Source organism: Thermobia domestica, chromosome 1 (genome assembly GCF_964235325.1).
Source record: "Thermobia domestica chromosome 1, izTheDome1.hap1.1, whole genome shotgun sequence".
NCBI lineage: Eukaryota > Metazoa > Arthropoda > Insecta > Zygentoma > Lepismatidae > Thermobia > Thermobia domestica.
Genome location: NC_137454.1, coordinates 294,294,043 through 294,314,600, shown reverse-complemented (window position 1 = coordinate 294,314,600; position 20,558 = coordinate 294,294,043). Strand labels below are relative to the sequence as shown.

Sequence of the window (20,558 nt, the reverse complement as noted above, 5' to 3'; positions counted from 1 at the left end):
GGAAAAGTTAGAAAATGTAAATAAAGGAACCCACTAGGATTCGAACCAGATTCAAAAGTTATTAATCCCAAGAGAAAAAAGGGTATTAACACGCACGGCTGTCCAAACAACTGTAAAACTACCATTTTTCACTTATAGCTAAGGAACTCCTTAAAACACTTCTTGATTTTTTTTAACAATATTTTTTGTTATTAGTCAAAAAACATTTTTTTTTTTCTTTTACAACAAAGTTTTCTTCATTTGCCACAGTATTATTTTGCTCTGAAACTAACGTTCCATTAAGCAATAAAACAGTAGCTGAATATTGCAAGCAGCAAACAAGTTGTGTTGTTAAGGCTTCACTACTCCAAGTCTTTTCCCTTCGAGTACCTGCTGCCAAATTTAACAGTTTTAAGGGGCTTAAAAAATTCAGACTGAATTATATTTTGGAGAAGTGTACATGGAGTAAGCAGTTGCATGTAGAATCCGATTACATCAGATAAATCCTCCTCTTAATAACTCCCAAATAAATATTTTAACGTCTCTCTAGGCACCAAAGTTATTGAATAATGTTTGAAATTTGGGATAATGTAAAGGAAATTTTTATTCGTGAGGTAACTTATAATTTGATTAGAGTATGTAAATACATTAATTTAAGAAGAGTAGTAACAAATATCAGAGCAAATAAGTGTTTTTAACTCGTAGGAGAAATGTACCAGGTATATATTTTGTTTTAAATCCGATGAACTTTTGATATAGTTTACAGTGTTAAAACGTTATCTTCAAAATTATTATTAACATTTTGTATTTTCGTTTGCTATAACATTATGCTTATTTGAGCAAGAGGACTTAAGCATGGACCTGCACTTTAACATGGAATCCGAACCACCTGTACTAACGCCGAGAATTGAAACTAGATCGCGTACACAAATAGTACAAGTGCTAGCCCCTCAGCTAATCGGGAGCCCATTAGTAGTGTTGTCAGTATGTCTAAAAAGAATCTAAAACACAAATATTTTAATTTTGGAAATTCCATTTACACATCCAACTTCAAAAGTGTTTGGAACGTGTATTATGTAAACATATATTTCAACATTTCCAAGGGTGTGTCCCATAAATAACAGTAAAATGTCTTGGATCACGCTCATTCTTTAAAGTTCTATTGATAGTGAAAATGTGATGTTAAGTGATGTGTTTTCTTTATTTCAGGTCATGTTTACGGAAGAAGACGTAAAATTTTATTTAGCCGAACTTGCTTTAGCACTGGATCATTTACACCAACTTGGTATTATATACCGTGATTTAAAACCAGAGAAGTATGTAGAAGTGATTAGTTTTGTCTTCTCGTTTACTTTATAATTGCATGCATCTCTCATATGTACAGTTGCTCAGTACTAAACAGAACGAATGTATTAAATTTGCCACTGATAAAGGCTGGACAAGAGAGATTTTCTAAATTTAAAATGTCCACAAGAATGTGTTCGTATCACACGATTTATAGGTATTTAAAAGGCATGTACAAACTAATTCAATGTTTATTTATTCGCGGAGCACAATACATTATTCCTTATTATTTAAAAGGCATGTACAAACTAATTCAATGTTTATTTATTTGCGGAGCACAATACATTATTCCTTATAAGCCAAATTCAATAGACTTGAAGAAGATACTATAGTATTCATAACTTGATATATAAACAATTTCACCGCATAAAGTATTCCTACAACCTAAAAGAAGTTCACTAATTTATTTTTCAGCTAAGTTAATAGTATGCATTGTAGTTCATGTAAATATAAGTAAAAGTACTTAAGGTAAGCTGATTGTATTCACTGTACTTGAGAAAGAAGTCTACCTGTAGAATCCACAATTACGAGATGGCTAGAAAAATGCAGCAATCATCAGTTTTTCATCATTAAAATAATAATAATAATAATAATAATAATACAATATAATGTACGTTTCCCTTGACACTTTTCCGTAGTCTCCAGTGCTTAGGATTAAAATCAGTAAAAAGTTGGCATTGAATTTAGACCCATAATGTGGTATGGCTTACTCCCCACTCCCACATTCCTCGATCATTTCCGTTACAGCTATTAGATTTTGGTGTAATATATCGTATATTTCTTCAAGGCTTCCTGATCATTCACTCCCCATGAAGTTGATATCAATAAAAAATAAAGTAATGGTATTAACCCTCACCCCCAATTTTTTAAAGCTCCACGATAACTTATATATAAAACTCATTCTGCTTTGATATAATATATTTTCTTTGACTTAACAATATACATTTCGTTGAATAGAATAGACAAGGAAGTTAGAAGGTAAAGGATTCTTAATTGTCTGTTTATATATTCACAAGAAGATTGATAATTTAGCAATACCAAACACACAAGTATTAATGTGCTCCTGTTGTTTCGTGAGTATATTGTATTTTTGTAAGCACATGCCTAAACGTAGGTTTAAGAAAATGATGTATATATATATATTTTATATAACTTAACGAGGTAATATGTGGTAAATATTTGTTAAGATTAACCACTAAATTTTCTCATGTGTCCTTACTACAGCAACCAATCCTGTTGCCATCATCTGGCAGACGCTAATTGATGAACATTGGCTTCTAAAGATTTTTACGTGCTATACAAAACTTCCACATGTTATTCATCTTAATGTAAGAAAAACCTAATATGAAAGTTAAACTATTAGGATCACTTTGACACTACTTCAGGCCAATATACAGAATGTTCCGGGAGGAAACCGACAAACTTCTCATACATGTTCCTCACGTCAAAACAAGAGAAAAGTTCATTTTGTACTTGGCTGAGAAGTGTCTAGTTTCAAAAATACAGGCAGTTTTAGGCAATGTAGTGATAATGACGTAAGATTTGCTACTCTGTGACCAACAAATACTGCTAAATTCAGTCAACGTGTGCCTTACATCGAAACACGAGAAAAGTTTATTTTTACTTTGCTGAGATAAATATTTTTTGTTTGTTCGTTTGTTTGTTTGTTAGAATACGTACTATTTACAATTTGAAATATGATTTCTCTTCAAGTGTCAAATTCCATCCATAAATAAACTGCTTTAACTTGTAACCTCAGAGTACAAGCGTAAAAATACTGAAACTGGCATTTTAAAATAAAGCTGTGTATAAATTCTCAGTTCTTGGTAAGATTGTCCTTATACAAATTTAACGTTGAATATTTATTATGGAAATATCATCACAAGTAGAAAGAAATGTGTTTGGGAAATATCATCACAAGTAGAAAGAAATGTGTTTGAGTCTTAATAGCTCCAAACACCCGTCAGGTTTGGATGACGGCAGGTTGACAAAAATTATGATAATGTTATAAACAGCTTCATTTAAAAGTGAGTCTCACAAGTAAACCTTACGTTTGGGTGAATCGAGTTGCTGACTGAGACACATATGAGAAAGTAGTACTAAATGTGGTCAGTATTTCAGTGAAGTTGTAGGTGCGAAGCTCCAGGGGTTTAGGAGATACAGCTACCAGAACATCACATGGAAGTACAGAATTGTCTTCATACAGTTGGAGGTAAAAGCTCTGTAAGACCTCTTGTAACGACAAAAGGTGAATAACAAATATATGTATATATATTAGAACAAGGGAAAGTCATATAGTAAGGGTATACCTGACGGCGGCCATTTTGAAATCCGCCATTTTGAATTAAGGTGAAGTTTTTAAAATATGAATAGGGTCATGCGATACATGATTTAAGGCGCAAATTTAATCAGAAGAACAATGGTCACGTTAATTTTGAGTTACGCACAATTGGTAAAAAGTTACAGGGAAATTAAATATTGTTGCAGCATATTAGTCCTTTACCCCACCTTGTAAATTTTGTTTTAATGATAATAATTAAATAAAAAGCAGGTGGATAAATATTAGGTCTATGGTAAGAGTTGCCTTGATGGCGGCCATGTTCAAATCCGCCATTTTGAAGGAGACAAAAGTTTTAAACAAAACGCATAACAGTGATACCTTATTAATAGCAAATTTTACCATAAATCCAACGGTATAACCATTTTTGCTTTATCATAACCAGCATTTGTTATCGCATAAACAAGTTGCTAATTTAAGGAAAATGACCAAATAGGAATTGAGTCATAATTGAACTTGGGTCTTTCTTCCAGAAAAGTCCTCAATTAGTACAATCAATATGTAGTTCAGAAAAAGAGTGCATGACTTGCACAAATGCTCTGCTCACAGCGAGCACACCTAACAAAGTCAATCGAGTTACACTTGACACATCTGTCGTTAACAAATCCGTCAAAGCAGTAGTCGTAAGGAGCGATCCATTTAATTTTGTGCTGGTTAATGATAAAGCAAAAATGGTTATACCGTTGGATTTATGGTAAAATTTGCTATTAATAAGGTATCACTGTTATGCGTTTTGTTTAAAACTTTTGCCTGCTTCAAAATGGCGGATTTGAACATGGCCGCCATCAAGGCAACTCTTACCATAGACCTAATATTTATCCACCTGCTTTTTATTTAGTTACTATCATTAAAACAAAATTTACAAGGTGGGGTAAAGGACTAATACATACGCTGCAACAATATTTAATTTCCCTGTAACTTTTTACCAATTGTGCGTAACTCAAAATTAACGTGACCATTGTTCTTCTCATTAAATTTGCGCCTTAAGTCATGTATCACATGGCCCTATTCATATTTTAAAAACTTAACCTTAATTCAAAATGGCGGATTTCAAGATGGCCGCCGTCAGGTATACCCTTACTATATGACTTCCCCGTAGTCTTAATATATACCCATATATTTGTCATTCACCTTTTGTCGTTACAAGAGGTCTTACAGAGCTTTTACCTCCAACTGTATGAAGACAATTCTGTACTTCCATGTGATGTTCTGGTAGCTGTATCTCCTAAACGCCTGGAGCTTCGCACCTACAACTTCACTGAAATACTGACCACATTTAGTACTACTTTCTTATATGTGTCTCAGTCAGCAACTCGATTCACCCAAACGTAAGGTTTACTTGTCAGTAATTTTAAATTTAATAAGTTAAGCCAAGAGGTGACAAGTGAAAGTAGTTTATGTATGGGGAAAATTTTGCAATTGAAGTGAAGTGAAATATTTCAAATCATAAATATTTAAGCGGCTATACTTTTTTTATTTATATAGGCCTGTCGCATTAAGTCATGGGCTATTTGTAGATGATCATCAATAGTTAAAACAGGGACTTCAACATTAGTGCTTTTCTTGGAAAAGAACTTAAGTGAGTAATACGTAAACAGAAACCAGCTTTCTTCTAGTAGTGTCTAGCAGATTATGATAGCAGGATTGGTTGCTGAAATAATACAAAGAAAGTAATTCTCAGAATAGATATCTCAGGACTTACAAAAAAGATTAGTAGTTATTAATTTTAATCTCATTCTGAAATTGATGTATTGTTATTTACGTGAAGCTTATTCCTTCCTCAGTATCTTACTGGATGCAGAAGGCCATATTTCCCTAACAGATTTTGGCCTTAGTAAATTACCTTTAGATGATAAGAAGGCCTATTCTTTTTGTGGAACAGTTGAATATATGGCTCCTGAGGTTGTTAATCGAAAAGGGCATTCGTTTGCAGCGGATTGGTGGTCATTTGGAGTTTTAATGGTAGGTTTTAAATAATAATAATAACAATAAGTTCATGATTCCGTTTAAGCATGAAGTGAGAAAAATAATAATAGTTGTCAATGAAAATTGTGCATCACTAATACTCTAAAATATTCACTGGTAAATACATCCGAGGGATTAACACAATCCGAGTGGTTTGATTCCAAGTTTACTGTTCTCCATTAGCATATGTAGAATAAAATGAAATGAAACTAAATAAATAAGGCTGTTCATTTAACGTTAACGAAACAATGGATAAGCCAAATTGCTTAATACTTTCTGTGTCAGGAAAACTGGTTATTTCGATCCAACTGGATATATCCTAAAATGCTCAAGTTTGGTAAACAATAAAATTGTTTGAGTAAAATATAAAAGGAAACAATTTTATTTGAGTTCTCATTACACCAAGGTACAGTTTCTCGTGTAATTAGCATAGGTTTGATTCTCGGTAGACTATTCTCTGTTGACATATAGAGAATAAAGATGAAAGAAACTAAGTATAGTAAATTTAAAAATACAGCACGGAACGTAATAAGTTCAGCGTTAAATCAAATAATGAATTGAGTCAAATAATTTCCTCACTTCGTGTGAGCAGTGCGGTGTAATTCCAAAGGTATATCTATTGATCCAAAGAACTTAATGGGGGGCCGCGGTGGGTCAGTGGTAGAGCGTTCACCTCTGGTGCTTGAGGTTCCGGGTTCGATCCCAGCCCCCGCCAAGTGAACTTTGTGGTGGACAAACACCGTGTGCGTGGGTTTCCTCAGGGTTCTCCCGTTTCCTCCCACTTTCTTCATTCCACCATTTCATTCATTACTCATCATTACCGTCTCCTTTAGCCTAACCGGCATAACCGTGGGACGTAAAACTCAAAGAACTTAATGGTTAGTTTTAAAAGAAATTAATAAGATAGGCCTAAACGTACGTTTTACATTTATCATCATGAAAGTAGTTTTCTTATTACATTTAATTGATTCGTATTCTTAGGTCCTTTCGCAAACTTAGATATAGTTCACAGTTCTTTTGTTTCACAAAAATGCTTGTAGATTTATGCAAGGCTCAAATCTATCGTAATTTCCAATATAGCTACAGTTCTACCAGTAGTGGCGACAGTACGTCATGGTTCACTAATTCATATTAATTTATTACAGGGGACTCCATAACCTGTCTTACTTAGTATCTGACTGCCAGCAGCACTCATAATCGTTATTCTCAAAACCTTAAGAAATCATGTACCGTGTTTTACGGACTATAAGACGCACTTTTTTCTTCGAAAAATTGCCTCCAAAATTTAGGTGCGTCTTATACTCGAAATTAATATAAAAATGTCCAGTGTTTGATTTAAAATTCCCACCAGTCTTAAAAGTGGCCATACATTCGATGCCACAGAAAACTAGTCTCTATTTGGCAACACTGAATTTAACTGGCAGCAACAGTACGCCGATGCGACGAACATGAGTTGCGAGGATGCACAAGCTTGCTAACACTTTCCAATAAAAATGGTAAAATGTTACAGTATTTTAAAAAAAATGCTTAAAAATTAAGGGGCGTCGTATAGTCAGTAAAATAAGGTATCTAGATACGTGGTGTCGATCCACATGTCACACACCACTGACTGCGTAACATTACAGATAAAATGGGCTGGGTAGTTCATTTTAGCCATCCAGTACTCAAAAATATGAAACAGCCAATTTGCTAACTCATTGCTACAAAACTCAGTAATTATTAAACGTTTTACACTTTTCTCAGCATCATTCAAGACATTCTCATACAAATCAACAGCAACACAATTTTTGTTCTATAATAAAATTAAATATATCATTTCATTTTAATATTTAGCTTAGAACAAAGCTAGTAGCAAAAAATTCAGGATAATGTTTTTAAGACGAGAATGCAATTTGGTAATTAATGAAAAAAAAAAATTAAGTGTGCGAAACATTTAACAGACAATAATCTACAGAAGCATTGAGATCTAACCAGAACCGTCAAGTTACGTTGGGTACTCAGTTAGGTAGTGTTCGTAAAGAACGATGACAATAATAAGTGCGTGAGCTCATTTAATATTGAACTTTGTGTTGAGTTGGGAAGATAAACTATAAGAAGTTCTATTTTCAGCATGTGGTATTTTTATGCCAAAACAAAGGACAGAAAAAGAGACAGTGAAAGGATCGAGAAAGATTCATAAAAAGTATAAGGATTATTCTGTTGCTTTATCTGTTGTTTAGAAGTGAATGAAGTCTAAACCGGTGATTTCAACTTCAAAAATGTGTATAGGGCTCTATAAAAAATGTTAGTAATGGATAATGACTAACTCAAGTTGTTAGTTAAAAATAACACAAGGGAAAGAAGTCTGGAGGCAGCGGAGATCACAAACATCCCTAAACTAGTGTTATTAACGTTTAATAAAGCTTTGTCGTATGTCGCTAATATTTTATGTTTCGCAGTTTTATCCAATGAAAATTTAGCTGTTCACTTTCCTCAAATAGGCTGCTTAAACATAATGATTACAGCCACTTTCCGAACTAATAGTGGTAAGCGACGATAAATGAGTTGAGTTGATCTCTGAAAATTCTCATCGGGCGGTTAGTGTACTCGCCTTTGGCGTGGGGGACCCGGGTTCAATTCCCGGCGGGAGCTCATGTGGTTCGGATTCTACGTTAATCAGTAGGTCGACGTCTCATATAGCCTCGCTGCTGAAAGGGATGCTAAACTAAAATCAACTCAACTCAGCTCAAGTTCTCATCGGTGTGGCGGAAAACTGGCGAACAGTAAGAAGCAGCACTAAAGATACATATCCATACAAGGGAAGTTGTACTCTGTATTTGATGAAGTTAGAAGTATTTCATAATTATGAATTGTTTTCACCGGTAAATTCGGATCATACTACAGACAATTGAACAATTTAAACGAAAATATCCAACAATGTGTTAGTAACTTTGATACTTCATCAAGACATTAAACGAGTCCCGAAATAATTAATTGTGCATGGTTAAAGTTTTCTACCGAACTAATTATATTTCTTGATTCTTGACCATTTTAGTTGTTTTAACTTTTACAAAATTCGTTGACCGTAAGAGCTCAGAGGATAAAATGCTAGAGTTACCGAAAAGACTTATTAATAAGGTACAACAGGGAATAAATACATGGTGCGGCACGTAAAACCGGCCCGTCGTAGTATTCTGGTATATTGTGTTTTTGGCAACACTTAAATAATCTACCTTCCTACCAAGAGATGGCGTGTCGAGGTCGGGTCGACTTACGTGACCTGCAGCAGTCACGTGCAGCCGCAGCCAGTGAAACTTGTCGAAACCAGTTGAGAAAAAGGCCTCGTTGTGTTAAGCCGGGTAAGTGTCAGTGTGTGATAATGCCGTATTCGATACCCGAGCGTGTTGCCATTGTTGAAGGGTTCAGTCTCACTGAATCTTTTGTGAAAACAAAGAATTTGTTTCGGGAGAAATTTCCAGGACGTTCTGTGCCAGCTAAAAGCACCATTCAGGAATTGATTGAAAAATGGCGGCGTACAGGATCGGTTCAAAATGCTCCCAGGAACAGACGACCATCTGTCTGCACACCTGAATTAAAGATGCAGGTGGCGGAGATAATGACAAGAAGTCCTCGAAAGTCAACCAGGAGATTGAGTCAACAGGTTCATGCGAGTGAGAGAAGTTGCAGACGTGTTTTAAGGGGACTGAAGTTAAAACCGTACCGGATAAGTGTTGTGCAAGAACTGAAGGAGCCTGACCTGCAGAAGAGGGTGCATTTCTGTTCATGGCTGTTGAGCAATGTTGCCAGTGGTTTCTTGGATCCACTAATGCTCATCATGAATGACGAGGCGTGGTTCCACCTGTCTGGGTACGTAAATTCCCAAAACAACCGGTATTGGTCGACAGAAAATCCACACGCAATCCACCAGGTACCCTTGCATGATGAGAAGATTGGTGTTTGGTGTGCCATTTCCGCCACACGCGTTATTGGGCCCATATTCTTTGAGACGACAGTGACGTGTATATGGGAATCCTGGAGGAGTTTTATACACACTTGACCGAAGAGGAGCGTCAGTTATGTTACTTTCAGCAGGACGGTGCAACATGCCACACATCAGCTGCATTATTGTCCCTTGTGCATGAGATGTTTACACCAGAGAGGACAATCAGCAAAGGCTTGTGGCCTCCTCGGTCACCAGACTTGTCCACGTGTGACTTTTACTTATGGGGACTGTTAAAGGGAAGAGTATACGAAACAAATCCACACACAATTGAAGAACTCAAGACCAGGATGTCACCAATAGCATTACAACAGAAGAACTGACAAGGGTATATATGAATCTCCTCAATCGTGCTCACATGTGTGTTGAAGTGGGCGGAGGACACTTTGAGCACCTGCTGTAAAGGTAAGTAGTCATATTCAATACATTACATTTCATTTATGCGTTGTAGTTAATCATATTCAATACATTACATTTCATTTTATGTGTTCACTTTACGGGCCGGTTTTACGTGGCGCACCCTGTATAAATGAACGCACTTTTTATTTGATATTGTAAAAAAAGGTAAGACCAAAAACAAACGTATGGATTTTGTCGTGAATGAATAATCACGAATACATAAATGAATTTCCAACCAATTGGCACCTACGTACGGTATACAGAGAGTATACAGTACAGTGGAATCCTTGATCCCACGGTAAGTAATTAGTATTATGGAAATAATCTCTAGAGTGTTGATTGAAATATTGTACTTTTTTCCTGAAATCATTTTCCTTAAATTTGTATTTGTAATGCATTGTTGTGTTTCTGTTAAAAGGTTTAGCGTATAAATTCCTATAATATGTACTTGATTCTGTTTTGCAGTTTGAAATGTTAACTGGTGCTCTCCCATTCCAAGGTTCTAATCGAAAAGAAACAATGACACAAATACTGAAGGCTAAGCTCGGTATGCCGCAATTCATAACGGCGGAAGCACAAGCATTACTTCGTGCATTATTCAAAAGAAATCCAGCCAATCGATTAGGCGCAGGTACATATAATATATTGTTCCATATAACTAAAGCTTTCTGTTTTGCGTTCAGAGTTTTCTTAAACTTCCTTGTATATATTTCATAAGAATCATACATTTATAAACCTCGATATTGTTATAGGTTGTACAGTCACCAGCAAGGATAGGTACACATATTCTGTACGTTCTATTATAAGTAATTTCCTTACAAACTAACTATAATTTAACTTTCAGTATTGTAGAGATAATCAAGTTATCTCCGCGTCAGAGGGCAAGTCTAAATCAAAATTGATCAACTCATTCTGAAGTTACTGAAAAAAGAAAAACGAATGATTATACTGATGTTTGTTGTGAATATACAAGTTTCTCGTAAAGCGTTCGCACAATAACTAACGATTGCATAACAATATACACTGTATATTTACGTACAAGCCGAAGGAAGCAAAAGAACATTAAGCCAGACATAGAAACAGAGAACAGGGTTAAAGATTTCTAAAAGACTAGTGTATGTCTTGTTTCATGTTCGCGTCAGTTATAAAAATATTTTAACAATGTTGACAACAGATACTTAAAAATTTAAGCACTGATTGTTTAGACTTCGCGATTTTTAAAAAATAGAGACAAAATTCCTGTCGGATTTTATGGTTATTATTTCTAGTTGAACATCTGAGACTTTTTAATCTCTTCATCCATGCTCTTGTTTTAAACTAAGGTTGATTTAAACCAGTATCAAATCATGATTGAAATCGGACGTTTTTTCATTCGATTACACTGTTCAACAGTGCAAATTAAATAACCGCATTTCAATGAACAACTTTCACCTCCATGTTCTTCAAGGAAAGCTATTTGTGAATAATCGTCTGCTGTAATTTAAAGACTAATCGATCTTCTGGGAACAACAAATTGCGACTTTTATATGTTCCTATTTCTTATCAAGGTTTTTGATTTGTTGAAGATCCTTAAGTGATCTTGTATTAAACTTACGAAAAATCTTGTACAAAAGTTGATTCACTTACATTTAGCCGAATTTGAATGTACCACTTATCTAGGAAATGCCGTGTTTCCACCACAGATTGTACTCGATCCGCTGCTCACTCACTTCTGCTGATTATTGCCGAGTATTGGAGTTTCTGCTGCAAGAGACTACATTGTAGCTGGACCGTGGGTATTGCATCCTACTCATCTTTACAGGCTTTCCACAGGCCGATGACGGTGCGGATTCAACGATTGAACAGGCGCCGCTTGAGGAGTCTGTTGGGCTGGTTCAGAACTCTTTGACAGGAATGTCAGAGAAAGGAATTGCAGAAAATCCAGTTTCCCGTTCTATACGGTGATAGAATTTCAGCGAAGTTTTCGCCGTGTGCTAGATGCCCTGTCTTGGTGTAATTCAACCTGGTTCATGTCTTGTCCGTTCAATACTGGGATTCATTTCAGTCAGGACATAAGTCTAATAGTACGCAGCATTGACTTTGACGTTCCGCTCCATTTTCAGAGACTCAGTTTGCCCTTGTACGAGAAACCGACCACAAGTCATGAACCGAATCGTTTTTACTTTTTTGATTTATAATCTGTTGGTGGTTGTTAATCGACCATGCTCACAAATGAACACAGGAAACGAATGTAAAATGCAAGACATAAAATAGTATCCACATAACCACTATTTCCCGTAAATCTGTTAACAACAACCACGGTAGATTGACGCGTGTACATGGAGGTGAAATGGAATGATTGGAACTGGAATACCCGATCCATGGAAGAGTATTTTAATTTTTTTCTATAATATATAAAAATAAAAAATGTATTTTTATAGTGATATTTTCTAATAACTAGTAATAATATCATTTTATGTTTAAGGATTAATAGCATTGAATTCAGCTAAAGGGAATATCCATAATAAAATAAACTGTATTTGCTTCCAGGTCCAGAAGGAGTGAATGAAATTAAAAGCCATTCCTTCTTCGCTACAATCGATTGGGAAAAGTTACTACGGAAAGAAATTCAACCGCCATTTAAGCCTGCCGTCAGTCGTGCTGATGATGCCTTTTATTTCGATAGTGAATTTACTTCGAAAACACCCAAAGGTAATATGCATTTTAAAAATGTTAGAATTCTTTACTTGTAACCTAACCTTTGCTATATAAAGAACAACTGGTGCCTTCCATTTCAACTCAGGCAAAAAAAAATATAAAATTGTACCATCACCATCTCAGATATTGTTAAAACTTTTTTTTTAATAGCAACTAGACATGTTTTTAAGAGACCCATACTTTTTTGTTTTGTCGAAAAAAAATTTCCCGCCAAGTAATGGACCATCAAAGACGAGGAGTACAATTTATGAATTGTAGAAGACATGGAAAATGGTCAACTTCAAAGCCTCACCATTCGGCTATGGAGACAGGTAGAGTTATAATTCTTGTTGTGGCATGTACATAGGAATATAAATAAACTATTTCTTATTATAGTTTGGTTTGCACATGCCTATCTTTTTGTACATAAATTAACAAATGAACGTCAATTTATCTGAAAAGTCGAAGTTTGCGAATTTTTTTCGAGCACTCCCGGTTCGAATTTTAAAATTCTGTTCTCACGGTTGGTAAGACCTAGTTACCCGCTTTCCGAAAAAAAAAATTGTATCGCTTCTGTGTGCAAACGTTTTGTCGCAAAAATTCGAGAAATTGTAAAATTTTCAAAAATAGCCATTTTTGGGCGCCATTTTCTCGAAAACACGTTTTTTAAAATTCTGAAATTTTGTCAGATGGTTCAACTTTACATGAATAATAAACACACCAAATACCATTCTCGACCAATGCTTCATGAATTAACTGCAGCCTTTTAAAGTTAGCGAAGTTTCGTTAACTTTGATGTCACAGTTAGCAACACTGGGAACAATAAAAGTGCAATGATTTGATGATGTTTGTGGTTCACATTCATTAAATGAAGAATAAAAGGTTTTCTTGACTTTTTTTTTTTTTTTTTTTTTTTTTATCAAAAAGGCGCTCAGAAATAGTAAAATGAGCCTTCCCCTACTCCGTTTTCTTAAACCGAAATAATCTGAGGTGGAAATTACGATTACGAAACACACAGATTTCAAGTTCACTTACTTAAAATGGTCTTTGGAAACAAAATTTCACTGATCTTTTTTACATAGACCAATCATTTGCTTGGTTGGTGTCTTCTTCGCTAATAGCATGTAACCGTGCAGATGCTCCAGTAGGTGTTGGTTCACTCACAACTCATCCAGGAGTGGATCTAGGGGGACGATTACCCCTCCCTCCCAAAGGAGAAACTTTCTTATTTTATATATAAATAAAACCCATCGCAGAGTTTGGAGCTCTTAAAAGTAGCTCTAAGTAGCAGTATTACAACCCCACCCAGAAGTCCGTCGTGGTTCCGCCCCTACGTGCACATTGTCGATAGTCACAAAATACTTATTTTCACTTCTTTTATGCTCTTCTGGATACCTGTATCTTGCTGAAGGTCCATGTGGAAGCATAAACAGCACTTCAAATAATTCATGATTTATTCATATTTCTGCTACGTACCACTGGTTACCATACATATATGTAAGTAACAAAAGATCCTTTTTGCAGATTTCTTAAATCTACACTTTGAATTGCAGAAGTTCGATTTTTGGGGAAGCATGAAGTTAGTTCATGGTGACCCGTTACTGCCATAAAAACTTCGCCATTTTCCGAAAGCCAAAGATGACTTCAGTTCCAGGCAACAAAACCAGAGTAATACCCGGAGTTTGTACTTGCACTATACTCACGAATTTTTCTGCGGTTTTAGTGGGGACGCGGTGGCTCAGTGGTAGAGCGTTCACTTGCGGTGCTTGGGGTCCCTGGTTCGATTCCAGCTCGCGCCGTGTGGGCTTTATGGTGGACAAATACCGTGCTCGTGGGTTTTCTCGGGGTTATCCTGTTTCCTCCCACTTTCTGCATTCCACCATTTAATTCATTTCTCATAATCACCGTCTCCTTTATCCTAACCGGCATACATGTGGGACGTAAAACTTAGATTTCATTTCATTTTTTTTTCTTCTGCGGTTTTAATACTGTGTATTTGTTTTAACCTAAGGTTTTGCCGCGTTGTCACATTCTTTACACCCCCCAATACCGTCGCAGAGACCTTTGCATGGCCGGTTTCACTCCAAAACCACTGCTTTATCGGACCTGTCTGCATCTCGAACATCTGAAAGCGATTTTTAAAGTGGGATGCAGCACCATCAGAAATCACTGACACGGTTTGGGAAATTGTAGACACCTATTTTCACGTATTCAAACCTTTTTCTATAAAATATATTTTCGCTTTTCTTTGAGTATTTTTAGAATCTTGTCTATGACTATGAGTACATGAGCCGAATCGTGTGTTTTATGGTCGTTTATTACAACAAAACTGTCAGTTGATTCATATTCCGGTGATAACTCTGAATTTCACTTTGCAGAATAACAGTCCAGTTTTCAGCGAAGTCCACATGAAGTAAAATAGAATTTGTATCTTGAAATTTTATACGCTGCTTTTCGGTAGCAATTAATTCTCTTTGGATTTTCTTGATGTAGTCATGAATTACAATTCTCACAGTTAAACCAGCAATGTACGATACGAAAACAGAAAGTGGCACAGTTTTTTAACGAGATCATTATTCTGCCATATGGCATACGTAACACTTTCATTTTCATCAAGATCAATAATAAAGACTTCACACTTATTCCTTCCACTCCAGGACATTCACCACATTCTTGAAGAAGACAGCTGTCATTTTCTACGGATCATACTACTAAAGGAAATAGGTCACTCATGACAGCTTCAATACAGGCTGCACCTTTGATTTGTAGCAACGCAGTAGAAGCTAACTTAAAATTTGCACAATACACACACACACACACACAAATTTCCCTCGCAGGTTGCAGACTGACCCACTTTACTCGAATACTATAAAATTCCGAGTGACCCATTCTTATGTTGGGATTGTTCTGTTTAAAAAGTTAGTAAAATTCTTTGGAACGGGTAAGAACACGTTTCGATTTTTTTAACTTTTTGTCCTTTTTCGATCACTGTAATGACATCGCACTTCATTGAGACTTTCTCTGAAACATTCCAAATCATACTGAGGTAATAGTTCAGGCTTTTTATAGATCATCAGAATTTATTGGATGGCCATTTCAAGTAAACTTAAAATTTGTGTGTTTCGTAATCGTAATTTCCACCTCAGATTACGTAGGTTTAAGAAAACGGAGTAGGGGGAGGCTCATTTTACTATTTCTGAGAGCCTTTTTGATCAAAATGATAAAAAAACAGTCAAGAAAACCTTTTATTCTTCATTTAATAAATGTGAACCACAAACATCATCAAATCATTGCACTTTTATTGTTCCCAGTGTTGCTAACTGTGACATCAAAGTTAACGAAACTTCGCTAACTTTAAAAGACTGCAGTTAATTCATGAAGCATTGGTCGAGAATGGTATTTGGTGTGTTTATTATTCATGTAAAGTTGAACCATCTGACAAAATTTCAGAATTTTAAAAAACGTTTTTTTCGAGAAAATGGCGCCCAAAAATAGCGATTTATGAAAATTTTACAATTTCTCGAATTTTTTGCAACAAAACGGCTGCCCACAGAAGCGATATTTTTTTTTTTTTTTAGATATATATATATAAAGCGGGTAACTAGGTCTTACCAGCCGTAAAAACAGAATTTTAAAATTCGAACCGGGAGTGCTCGAAAAAAATTCGCAAACTTCGACTTTTCAGATAAATTGACGTTCATTTGTTAATTTATGTACAAAAAGATAGGCATGCGCAAACCAAACTATAAATAAGAAATAGTTCATTTATATTCCTATGTACATACCACAACAAGAATTATAACTCTACCTGTCTCCATAGCCGAATGGTGAGGCTCCGAAGTTGACCATTTTTCATGTCTTCTACAATTCATAAATTGTACTTCCCGTCTTTAATGGCCCATTACATAGCGGGAAAATTTTTTTCGACAAAACAAAAAGAAATATGGGTCTCTTAAAAACATGTCTAGTTGCTATAAAAAAAAGTTTCAACAATATCGGAGATGGTGATGGTACATTCTCTGCCTGAATTGAAATGGAAGGCACCAACTTCAATTTCTAATCAATAGTGATAAGCGTTTACTTTGCAGTTAAAGTGGCTTATATTTTGTTTTATTTGGTATAAATATTAGTTTTTAAGTGATTAAGAAGAATGAATGGTTAATTTCTTCGTCGAAGTGTAATATGGGTGTCTTCAATGTGAAGATAAATACGTTGGTAATTTATCCAATAGCTTAATTAGGAATCAAGAGGAAAACTGAAGTGTTCTATCTGCTGTTATGTATATATTCAAACTTCCTTCTGTGCATGAAGTGGGAATAGCAGTATTAGAATCACTCCCATCTGGCTGTGATTTGTGTTGTGCACATCATCTTCGACTTAAAACAAGATATTTAAAACAGTTGTAACATGACAACGTCAGGACGCATTCAGTTATGTTCAGTGTAGGCAAGTTCATGCCTGAAACCAAGTTCCTGTTGTATAACAATGTAACCCCCCCCCCCCTTCCTCTACAAATGAAAAACAAAAACTTAATATTTCTCATATACTGTTGTAGGTAGTATATGTTCGTTCATAGTTACGCAAAAAGGAATCAAGAGAATGAATAACACATTCCGTATTTTGCTACAATCCTACTTAAAAGACAGGGTATAGAACTTCCGAAAAACAGGTGCGTTCAAACACTTTTCAGCGTGATTGTACAAGTGGCCAAATAAGTTAGCTTCGATTGTCAGTATCTTCTGAATGAAGTAAACCGATTTTAGTAGTTTTCTGTAATTTAAAGATGAATATGCGATTATTTTTTGTTCATAAATACTATTAACAAGGAAAATTGTATTTTTTGTTTTGCTGTACATCATCATACGCACTAAGTACACTAAGCATCACTTTCTACTTTTGCAGTTTAAATAAATGTGTTAACTGAAATATCGATCAGACATTACCAACGAACCAGCTGAATCAGGAAGGGATACAAGAAATATGTAGAGATATTCTAGAAAAATACAGAAGCGATAGATCCTATCTGCTGTTATAGAGGAATTTTACTTCAAGCACTCAGTGCGTCTTCAGTCATTTCGATATTCATTATTGGGTGACTTAGTTCACTTTCCTCTGATACGTAGAGTCTCTAGGTCAGTTCAAGCTCACGTCAAGTGAACTTTGTGATGGACATACACATGTGCGCGGGCTTCCTCTTGATTCTCTCGTCTTCCCCCCCCACCCCCCCCATACACACACACACTTCTTTATTCCATCATTTCATTCATTATCATCATCAACGTCTATCTTAGCCTCTGCGCATAATCGTGGGACATTAAACTAAGATAGATAGTATATTTTATTTTTATTCAACAATGTAGAAAGGTTTTAATTAGTAGTTTTACGTGTGATAGTGTTTAGGAATATTTCATCCTTGCTCACTATGATCTTTGCAAGTGCAACTAACGTGTCATTTTTTTCTCCATAGTTTCGTAAGCAATATTAACAAATATTTTCCTTCCCATCAGGCTGTGAAAGGTGTTGCGAGTAACCGAGTGAGTATCATGTACTTTTTGTCTGTGCTTCCTAATTCAGTTTCGGTAAGGTACGTGTAATTCGTATCTCATGTTAGACGGTTAGTCTGCGTCTCATATATGTAGCCTCGGTATTGAACATGGATGATAAAGTTCCGAATAAACAACAAAATGAAGAAACATTCATTTGGATTAATCTTGGTATACATCTTTTATTTAATAACTGCTGAGATTTTCAATGGGAACTCCTTATCTTCAGTGGCGTTTTCTTAAAGCACCTACAGCAAACTCATCTATAGAATTATCAAAATAAAAATATTTCTTCTAGTAATAAAAACATACAAACCAAAATGAAGTTGGGGAAATAAGTTTCATATAGGTGTAGAAAAGACATTTTTCAGGAAAGTAACCTCAGTAATAGTATGATTAAAAATTTATGATATCTTAAAAAATAACGGAGCTACAGCAAACCTTTGTAAAGTGCAAAATAGCCGTACATGCCCATACAAAATGGCCATTCAGAAAGAAACTGGACATCTAAGAAAAGAAGGAATACTTGTTTTCAACTCTCTAAGTATAGTACAACTTTGTGTACAAAAGTCAATAAGTTATAATTTTTGCCATCAACCATCACTGGTCGATTTGATATTGATTGACCTCTATGTGTTCACCCACTTGTGTATGGTAAAGTTGCTAAAAGTATAACTGGCTGTACGGTTGTCATCGCGACAGAAAAAAGCTTCGACGACGAAAAAGATGACAGTGGAAGAAAAGAGAGAAACTTAATAGGACTAAGAAAGAGATTAGACCCCTGGAAGCAAGGGGGAATAATTTGTGGAGCCAGATTGAAGAAGCAGCACTACTTCAACTGAAAATTGATTCAGTTTAAAAGAAACGTTATCATTGTTGGTGAATTTTTATCGTAAGTGGTAATGAGGATGTGATTGAGGAAAATACTCTTAAGTCCATTAGATAGTGGATAACAAGTACGAAGAAATAATGACCGGTTATTTGTACTTTGGGTTAGAATAAAACAAGGCTTCTTAGCTCAAATTAGGTTATTTATAGATAATAATAGAATTTTTAAAATAGTTTTATAGGACACGAAATGTAATACATGGTCAAGAGAATGTCACCGGAAGTTCACAGACATCCTGATTCATTTAAAATACTATGATATAAATCTTAAATAATTTGACTTGAAAGAGGTCGAAATCAGTGTGTTTTGGTTCAAGTAATTGTGGTCATTTACCCTTCAACATAAATAATCCTCCTATTAGAGTCAGTATTCAAATGAACACATTACTTACAATCAACTAAAGATTGCACTAAAAATTTAATTTCATTATGTGTAGCTTTCCAGCTTATTCGTGCATCGAAATATTAATAGTTTTTGAAGTATGTTAGCTATGTACTAAAGTACTATAGAATGACTTTTAAATAAGAATTTTATACACTTATAAGAATTTTATACACTTATGGAGTCTTAACTCGAAGTAATCGCAGACACTTACTACACTTATTAAGTGGAAAAAATGATAGAAAGAAGGTTGGAACTGAGTAAACAATTGATTCCGTTCTTTAGAAATAGAAGTAGATATTCATAAAGGTACAACATTATAGTTTTATTTCTTTTTTTTTCGTTGTGTGCAACAATGAGCCTTACTTTAAATACATATTCATGGATTTTTGTGTTCGAATAAATTGAGATCTGATTTGAAGCATGATGATTTTTTTAATCAGATCTCATAGATGGTATTGTTGACTGTCATATTTGAAGTATTAATGTTATACTAGCAGTTTTAGCGTTATTATAAGATGAAGTATATTTTCATTTTATTATTCTTATTTCCTTTTAGATTCACCTGGAGTACCTCCTAGTGCGACGGCTCACGAACTCTTTCGAGGATTTAGTTTTGTAGCGCCATGCTTACTAGAAGATCAAACAGGCGACAAAGACAGAATTTCTGATTACACAGTATCTAAAGTAAGTATAAATTACACAATTTAAAAATATCTTCGCATTTATTTTGTAAATTTAAGTCCGTAATGAGTTGTTTGGATATATATGTTTCTTAGAATATTTAGTGTTATCAGTGAGTATTGCTAGTTTTCCAAGCTAAGGAAAGAGTAGACACACATACATATCAAAACGGAAACACCTGGCGTTGGAAACACGTCAGATGTCTTATAATGATACATGTATTTTTCTACTTATATTTCAACATCTTTGGGCAGAATGTGCTTTCAATTGATGCATAAGCTACTAAAGAAAAAGAAGAAGAAATACATAGAGAAAAAGGATATATAAAAATGTAATTGCCTAGCTGTTAATATATGTATTAATATAGGGAGATTCGTTGTC

The 20,558-nt window shown here is 35.0% G+C and overlaps 1 protein-coding gene across 3 annotated transcripts in view; it reads left to right on the top strand.

The window, feature by feature from the left end:
* Window positions 1-20,558, top strand: part of S6kII (Ribosomal protein S6 kinase II) — a 171,323-nt gene that overhangs the window by 122,697 nt on the left and 28,068 nt on the right. For all 3 annotated transcript variants that reach the window (XM_081726796.1, XM_081726794.1, XM_081726799.1), the window contains 5 exons: window positions 1,189-1,295; window positions 5,446-5,623; window positions 10,470-10,635; window positions 12,534-12,695; window positions 20,053-20,180. In XM_081726796.1, the coding sequence (XP_081582922.1) occupies window positions 1,189-1,295; window positions 5,446-5,623; window positions 10,470-10,635; window positions 12,534-12,695; window positions 20,053-20,180 (741 nt within the window). The remainder of the gene's footprint in view (window positions 1-1,188; window positions 1,296-5,445; window positions 5,624-10,469; window positions 10,636-12,533; window positions 12,696-20,052; window positions 20,181-20,558) is intronic.